A 9,135-nucleotide genomic window follows, 5' to 3' on the forward strand; every position below is an offset into this window, starting at 1 on the left:
TATTACTACTATATTTCTATGTGTATGTGTTTCTGTATGTGTGTGTGTATTTCTGTATGTGTGTTTCTGTATGTGTGTGTGTGTGTGTGTGTGTGTGTGTGTGTTTCTGCGTGTGTGTGTTTCTGCATGTGTGTGTTTCTGCATGTGTGTTTCTGTATGTGTGTATGTGTTTCTGTGTGTGTGTGTTTCTGCATGTGTGTTTCTGTATGTGTGTATGTGTTTCTGTGTGTGTGTTTCTGTATGTGTGTATGTGTTTCTGTGTGTGTGTGTTTCTGCATGTGTATTTCTGTATGTGTATTTCTGTATGTGTGTGTGTGTGTGTGTGTGTGTGTTTCTGTATGTGTGTGTGTGTTTCTGTATGTGTGTTTCTGTGTGTGTGTGTGTGTGTGTGTGTGTGTTTCTGTGTGTGTGTCTTTCTGCATGTGTGTGTATGTGTGTGTTTCTGTATCTGTGTGTGTTTCTGCATGTGTGTGTGTGTTTCTTCGTGTGTTTGTGTGTGTTTCTGTATGTGTGTGTGTGTTTTTTCTTGTGTGTGTGTGTTTCTTCGTGTGTGTGTGTGTTTCTGTATGTGTGTGTGTGTCTGTGTGTTTCTCTGTCTCATCACACTTCAGTCTGGAAGTCCCCCTCAGACGTGTCAGGTGTGTTGGCAGACGAGGAGTCCCAGGTGTTCTTGTTGTGCAGCTCCATCCTGTCCTTGTGCTCCCCCGGCACGATGGATAGCTCAGGGGTCATGGTCTTGAAGCTGTCCCAGGAGTGCTGGTCGTCTTGGGTCGGGGTCGACTTGTCCTGCACAGGGTCGGAGGTCAAACACACAGGAGACATGGAGCATCAGATCTTTTTGATTTCTGTGTATAAGGAAAATTGCTCTACAAATAAAATTAATGCTTATTTATTAATTGAGCAGGGTGACATTTCTGATCTAAGGTCAGTTTTGATATATGTATCCTTTATGGTTAAAGTTAGGATTTGGGTTAACTGATGTTATATCTGTGGCTTCCTGGAGAGAAATAGAGTTGCCCTTAGCCACTGATCTAAGGTCAGTTTTTGCATGTTAACCCCTAATGGTGAAGCTGATCCTACAGTTTGTGCCTCAGGATAAACCCACCCAGGGGACTGGCTGTTTATCAATTCATGGGGATTCTTCTGAACAAGCTGATTGCTAATAACTAAGGCCAAATCCAAAACCTACCCTTCAACCCTCCATACAGTGCATCATTATGTGTGTGTGTGTTGACTCTTGACACAGAGGCACATTAATGGTGTATCAAAGCAACACACCTCATCTGTGTGTCTAGGTATGGCAACTTTGCAAGGCTAGTTACAGACTGGTATAAACCAGTTCATGTCAATGGATCAAACTAGATAATAAACATTACTTAAGAAAAAGCACCTGAACACACCACATGAATGCTAACATCACAAACTGAACACACCACATGAATGCTAACATCACAAACTGAACACACCACATGAATGCTAACATCACAAACTGAACACACCACATGAATGCTAACATCACAAACTGAACACACCACATGAATGCTAACATCACAAACTGAACACACCACATGAATGCTAACATCACAAACTGAACACACCACATGAATACTAACATCACAAACTGAACACACCACATGAATGCTAACATCACAAACTGAACACACCACATGAATGCTAACATCACAAACTGAACACACCACATGAATGCTAACATCACAAACTGAACACACCACATGAATGCTAACATCACAAACTGAACACAGAAACTCTGCTAGCATGAGCTCATTGTTAGCATTACAATCTCCATTTCATAAAACAACGTATTACCTTACTTTTCTCTTTAAGTCAAAGCTACCTGCTTTCTCCCCTGCTATCCTCTCCAATATTTCCCAATCAGTGTTGACGTTAATGGACTGATCTGCCCTGGTTCTCACTGTGATCACTGCCGGTGGTCCTTTCATGTATGGAAAATGTTATGGGATCAACTTAAACTGAAGCGGAGGGAACATTAAGTATCAGATATTTACAGATGCAAGGGTAGGTAGCATCTGTCATTTTTCGGATGACTGCCTTGCCTGGTTCACCAATTACTTTGCAGACAGAGTTCAGTGTGTCAAATCGGAGGGCATGCTGTCCGGTCCTCTGGCAGTCTCTATGGGGGTGCCACAGGGTTCAATTCTCGGGCCGACTCTTTTCTCTGTATATATCAATGATGTTGCTCTTGCTGCGGGCGATTCCCTGATCCACCTCTACGCAGACGACACCATTCTATATACTTCCGGCCCGTCCTTGGACACTGTGCTATCTAACCTCCAAACGAGCTTCAATGCCATACAACACTCCTTCCGTGGCCTCCAACTGCTCTTAAACACTAGTAAAACCAAATGCATGCTTTTCAACCATTCGCTGCCTGGTTCCGACCTTGAATATGTGGACATCTATAAGTACCTAGGTGTCTGGCTAGACTGTAAACTCTCCTTCCAGACTCATATCAAACATCTCCAATCGAAAATCAAATCAAGAGTCGGCTTTCTATTCCGCAACAAAGCCTCCTTCACTCACGCCGCCAAACTTACCCTAGTAAAACTGACTATCCTACCAATCCTCGACTTCGGCGATGTCATCTACAAAATTGCTTCCAACACTCTACTCAGAAAACTGGATGCAGTTTATCACAGTGCCATCCGTTTTGTCACTAAAGCACCTTATACCACCCACCACTGTGACTTGTATGCTCTAGTCGGCTGGCCCTCGCTACATATTCGTCGCCAGACCCACTGGCTCCAGGTCATCTACAAGTCCATGCTAGGTAAAGCTCCGCCTTATCTCAGTTCACTGGTCACGATGGCAACACCCATCCGTAGCACGCGCTCCAGCAGGTGTATCTCACTGATTATCCCTAAAGCCAACACCTCATTTGGCCGCCTTTTCGTTCCAGTACTCTGCTGCCTGTGACTGGAACAAATTGCAAAAATCGCTGAAGTTGGAGACTTTTATCGCCCTCACCAACTTCAAACATCTGCTATCTGAGCAGCTAACCGATCGCTGCAGCTGTACATAGTCTATTGGTAAATAGCCCACCCAATTTCACCTACCTCATCCCCATACTGATTTTATTTATTTACTTTTCTGCTCTTTTGCACACCAATATCTCTACCTGTACATGTCCATCTGATCATTTATCACTCCAGTGGTAATCTGCAAAATTGTAATTATTTGCCTACCTCCTCATGCCTTTTGCACACAATGTATATAGACTCCCCTTTTTTAATAAAAAATAAAAATGTCTACTGTGTTATTGACTTGTTAATTGTTTACTCCATGTGTAACTCTGTGTTGTCTGTTCACACTGCTATACTTTATCTTGGCCAGGTCGCAGTTGCAAATGAGAACTTGTTCTCAACTAGCCTACCTGGTTAAATAAAGGTGAAATAAAAAAAATAAAAAATTAGGCATAGTGATATGTGTGGACAATCTTTGGCCCAGAAATACACACAATCACTTTTATTAAATTATAGAATTGCAATGAACAGAGCTACATATTTCATGGTCGTGTTCCATGGTGGGTGAAACCATATAAATATTACCTACCTACCTACCTACCTACCTACCTATCTATCTATCTATCTATCTAGCTAGCTTTCTAGCTATCTAGCTATCTAGCTTTCTAGCTTTCTAGCTAGCTTCCATTTCTATGAGTGCAACAGTGGCTAAATGGATGGACCTGGACCAGGGTTCTCTCCAACTCTCCTGGAAAATGACTAGGTGTGCAGGCTTTTGTTCAAGCCCTACGGTAACCTAATTGGAATATTCAACTAATCAAAGTCCCCTAATTAGCTGCATCAGGTGTGTTGCTGCAGGGCTGGATCAAAACCCTTCCCACTCAGCAAGCCAGTAGCTACAGAGCCTTCAGAAAGTATTCATACCCCTTGACCTATTCCACATTTTGTTGTGTTACAGCCTAAATTCAAAATTAATTAAATAGATTTCGTTTTTTCACCCATCTACACCCAATACCCAATAATGACATCACAATACCCCATAATGACATCACAATACCCCATAATGACATCACAATACCCCATAATGACATCACAATACCCCATCATACTATGATGTTGGATCAGAGTCAGAGAATTCTGGGGTGAACCATTTGGAATGTCCAATTCCATGACTTTTATTGCTTCATCACACAGAACTCTGTAGTTCCGGTGGGCCATCAGCAGACAAAAGGAAGGAGGGGTGCTCAACAACCATGAAGAAAATCATTGTTAGGTCAATCAAAAGGAAGAAGTCAGCTTGATGTGGAAACGTCAGTCACCTGTTCTCATCCTGTATAATGCATTAGAGTGAGCTAAAATAAATCAATCTATGCTTTTTGTGTTCAGTGCTCCAACTCCTTTCTGCAAATTAGTCATTTTTGAAGTTTTCCTTCATCACCCCCTTCTTCCGTAGAAAAGATATTAGAGGGAAGGAAGATAACCCACTGTAGGTGATTTCTTTGTGGTAAGAGTTGGTTGGATGTCTTTAAAATGACTATAATGTCAAATCAAATCAAATATTTTTTTCACATGTGCTGAATACTTACCGTGAAAGTTTACTTACAAGCCTTTAACCAACAATGCAGATTTTAAAAAAATGTATAAGTAAGTAAAAATATAAATGTATAAGTAAGTAAAAATATAAATGTATAAGTAAGTAAAAATATAAATGTATAAGTAAGTAAAAATATAAATGTATAAGTAAGTAAAAATATAAATGTATAAGTAAGTAAAAATATAAATGATAAGTAAGTAAATAATGTATAAGTAAAAATATAAATGTATAAGTAAGTAAAAATATAAATGTATAAGTAAGTAAAAATATAAATGTATAAGTAAGTAAAAATATAAATGTATAAGTAAGCTCAAAATATAAATGTATAAGTAAGTCAAAATATAAATGTATAAGTAAGTCAAAATATAAATGTATAAGTAAGTAAAAATATAAATGTATAAGTAAGTAAAAATATAAATGTATAAGTAAGTAAAAATATAAATGTATAAGTAAGTAAAAATATAAATGTATAAGTAAGTAAAAATATAAATGTATAAGTAAGTAAAAATATAAATGTATAAGTAAGTAAAATATAAATGTATAAGTAAGTAAAATATAATGTATAAGTAAGTAAAAATATAAATGTATAAGTAAGTAAAATATAAATGTATAAGTAAGTAAAAATATAAATGTATAAGTAAGTAAAAATATAAATGTATAAGTAAGTAAAAATATAATGTATAAGTAAGTAAAATATAAATGTATAAGTAAGTAAAAATATAAATGTATAAGTAAGTAAAAATATAAATGTATAAGTAAGTAAAAATATAAATGTATAAGTAAGTAAAATATAAATGTATAAGTAAGTCAAAATATAAATGTATAAGTAAGTAAAAATATAAATGTATAAGTAAGGTAAAAATATAAATGTATAAGTTAAGTAAAATATAAATGTATAAGTAAGTAAAAATAAATGTATAAGTAAGTAAAAATATAAATGTATAAGTAAGTAAAAATATAAATGTATAAGTAAGTAAAATATAAATGTATAAGTAAGTAAAAATATAAATGTATAAGTAAGTAAAAATATAAATGTATAAGTAAGTAAAAATATAAATGTATAAGTAAGTAAAATATAAATGTATAAGTAAGTAAAAATATAATGTATAAGTAAGTAAAATATAAATGTATAAGTAAGTAAAAATATAAATGTATAAGTAAGTAAGAATATAAATGTATAAGTAAGTCAAAAATATAAATGTATAAGTAAGTAAAAATATAAATGTATAAGTAAGTAAGAATATAAATGTATAAGTAAGTAAAAAATATAAATGTATAAGTAAGTAAAAATATAAATGTATAAGTAAGTAAAAATATAAAATGTATAAGTAAGTAAAAATATAAATGTATAAGTAAGTAAAAATATAAATGTATAAGTAAGTAAAAATATAAATGTATAAGTAAGTAAAAATATAAATGTATAAGTAAGTAAGTAAAAATATAAATGTATAAGTAAGTAAAAATATAAATGTATAAGTAAGTAAAAATATAAATGTATAAGTAAGTAAAAAATATAATGTATAAGTAAGTAAAATATAAATGTATAAGTAAAGTAAGAAATTAAATGTATAAGTAAGTAAAAATATAAATGTATAAGTAGTAAGAATATAAATGTATAAGTAAGTAAAAATATAAAGGTATAAGTAAGTAAAAATAGAATGCTTAAGTAAGTAAAATATAATGGATAAGTAAGTAAAAATATAAACGTATAAGTAAGGTAATAAAATATAACATGTATAAGTAAGTAAAAATATAATGTTATAAGCTAAGTAAAAATATAAATGTATAAGTAAGTAAGTAAAATATAAATGTATAAGTAAGTAAACAATATAAATGGTATAAGTAAGTAAAAAATAATAATGTATAAGTAAGTCAAAATATAAATGTATAAGTAAGTCAAAATATAAATGTATAAGTACAGTCAAAATATAAATGTATAAGTAAGTCAAATATAAATGTATAAGTAAGTCAAAACTTATAAATGTATAAGTAAGTAAAAATATAAATGTTAGTAAGTAAGTAATGTATAAGTAAGTAAAAATATAAATGTATAAGTAAGTAAGTAAATATAATGTATAAGTAAGTAAAAATATAAATGTATAAGTAAGTAAAAATATAAATGTATAAGTAAGTAAAAATATAAATGTATAAGTAAGTAAAAATATAAATGTATAAGTAAGTAAAAATATAAATGTATAAGTAAGTAAAAATATAAATGTATAAGTAAGTAAAAATATAAATGTATAAGTAAGTAAAAATATAATGTATAAGTAAGTAAAAATATATGTATAAGTAAGTAAAATATAAATGTATAAGTAAGTAAAAATATAAATGTATAAGTAAGTAAAAATATAAATGTATAAGTAAGTAAAAATATAAATGTATAAGTAAGTCAAAATATAAATGTATAAGTAAGTCAAAATATAAATGTATAAGTAAGTAAAAATATAAATGTATAAGTAAGTAAAAATATAAATGTATAAGTAAGTAAAAATATAAATGTATAAGTAAGTAAAAATATAAATGTATAAGTAAGTAAAAATATAAATGTATAAGTAAGTAAAAATATAAATGTATAAGTAAGTAAAATATAAATGTATAAGTAAGTAAAATATAAATGTATAAGTAAGTCAAATATAAATGTATAAGTAAGTAAAAATATAAATGTATAAGTAAGTCAAAATATAAATGTATAAGTAAGTCAAATATAAATGTATAAGTAAGTCAAATATAATGTATAAGTAAGTAAAAATATAATGTATAGTAAGTGAAAATATAAATGTATAAGTAAGTAAAAATATAAATGTATAAGTAAGTCAAATATAAATGTATAAGTAAGTAAAAATATAAATGTATAAGTAAGTAAAAATATAATGTATAAGTAAGTAAAAATATAAATGTATAAGTAAGTCAAAATATAATGTATAAGTAAGTCAAATATAATGTATAAGTAAGTAAAATATAAATGTATAAGTAGTCAAAATATAAATGTATAAGTAAGTCAAAATATAAATGTATAAGTAAGTAAAAATATAAATGTATAAGTAAGTAAAAATATAAATGTATAAGTAGTAAAATATAAATGTATAAGTAAGTAAATATAAATGTATAAGTAAGTAAAAATTAAATGTATAAGTAAGTAAAATATAAATGTATAAGTAAGTAAAAATATAAATGTATAAGTAAGTAAAATATAAATGTATAAGTAAGTAAAATATAAATGTATAAGTAAGTAAAATATAAATGTATAAGTAAGTAAATATAAATGTATAAGTAAGTAAAAATATAAATGTATAAGTAAGTAAAAATATTAGCAAAACAAACAAATATATATAATAAAATAAACTAAAGTAAGAAAAAAGTAACAAAATGAAAAAACAATAACCAGGCTATGTACAGGGGGGTACCGTTACCAGTGATGTACGGTTCATTCTGGATCCCACCACCACAGTATTCAACACAGTATCACAAGGGAGAGTCTCTTGCTTCTATAAAATCTCTGATGTAGGTATGTTGTTATTGCTATTGCCAACGACCCACCTGAGGTGGACATTTTGAAAAGCACCTCCCCCAAATCGATCTAAATGGATTCAATGGCTGGAAACTCCTGGTCCTCTTCCTCCTACCCCCTCTGATGACAGTGAATTGTGTGTGTCTGGATGCGTATCCCAGTTCATTTGGATTAAATCAATGGCCCTGTAACACACCCGTGGGCCCAGCCCCTTGCTTTGTGTGTGTGTGTGTGTGTATCAGCATGTGTGTGTGTGTGTGTGTGTACCAGTGTGTGTGTATCAGTGTGTGTGTGTATCAGTGTGTGTGTATATCAATGTGTGTCGGATGGCGGAGATTGAAGAACATTGGCCAATATAAGCAGAGTCATGCTGTTCGTGCCCCACCTTAACACTCTCCCGCTGTCCCCATCTCTCTTCCCTTCCTTTCTCTCCGCATCCTGTCTTTCCATTTCTTTTTTGCTCACCCTCCGTCGGTCTCTCCATTCTGTCTTTCCCATCTACCACTCTCTTTATCAAATACTAACCAGATCTACTCATTGATCTGAGAAAACACACACACAGACACAAACACTGTGTTTTTCTTCAGTGGTCCTCACACAGCCTGTTGTGAACATGCCTGTTGTGACAGCACTGACCACCAGGAGGCAATATCAGCCTGATTATAATTCTCCCTGCGTCGTCTCGGGCTGACTGTTGGCAAAATGAATACAAAAAGCTTAATCTGGGAGGCAATTTGCATGCTAAACGAAGGAACATTTTGTAATGCAGAAATCTGGGTATGCTGCAGTCAAGCCTAACTTTATCCCTGGCAGTTTATGCTAACGCGATTGTGCTGCTGGTGTGTGCCTAGCCTACGCTCTCCTGTTTCTCTCTCCATCGCCCCTCTCTCTCTGCTTCCATCAGTCTAGGACTAACACCTTCCCTCTACTCCATCTCTCTAATCTCTCTCTCTCTCTCTCTCTCTCTATCTCCCTCTCCATCTCTCTATCTCTCTCTCTCTCTCTCTCTCTCTCTCTCTCTCTCTCTC

General features: G+C 32.4%; 1 protein-coding gene across 2 annotated transcripts in view; it reads right to left on the bottom strand.

Moving 5' to 3' along the window:
• Nucleotides 1-502: 502 nt before the first annotated feature.
• LOC116353424 (adhesion G protein-coupled receptor B2-like) overlaps nucleotides 503-9,135 on the bottom strand; it is a 231,560-nt gene continuing 222,927 nt past the window's right edge. For both annotated transcript variants that reach the window (XM_031788983.1, XM_031788982.1), the window contains one exon: nucleotides 503-786. In XM_031788983.1, the coding sequence (XP_031644843.1) occupies nucleotides 601-786 (186 nt within the window). In that variant the 3' untranslated portion in view covers nucleotides 503-600. The remainder of the gene's footprint in view (nucleotides 787-9,135) is intronic.

This window comes from Oncorhynchus kisutch, linkage group LG14 (genome assembly GCF_002021735.2).
Source record: "Oncorhynchus kisutch isolate 150728-3 linkage group LG14, Okis_V2, whole genome shotgun sequence".
NCBI lineage: Eukaryota > Metazoa > Chordata > Actinopteri > Salmoniformes > Salmonidae > Oncorhynchus > Oncorhynchus kisutch.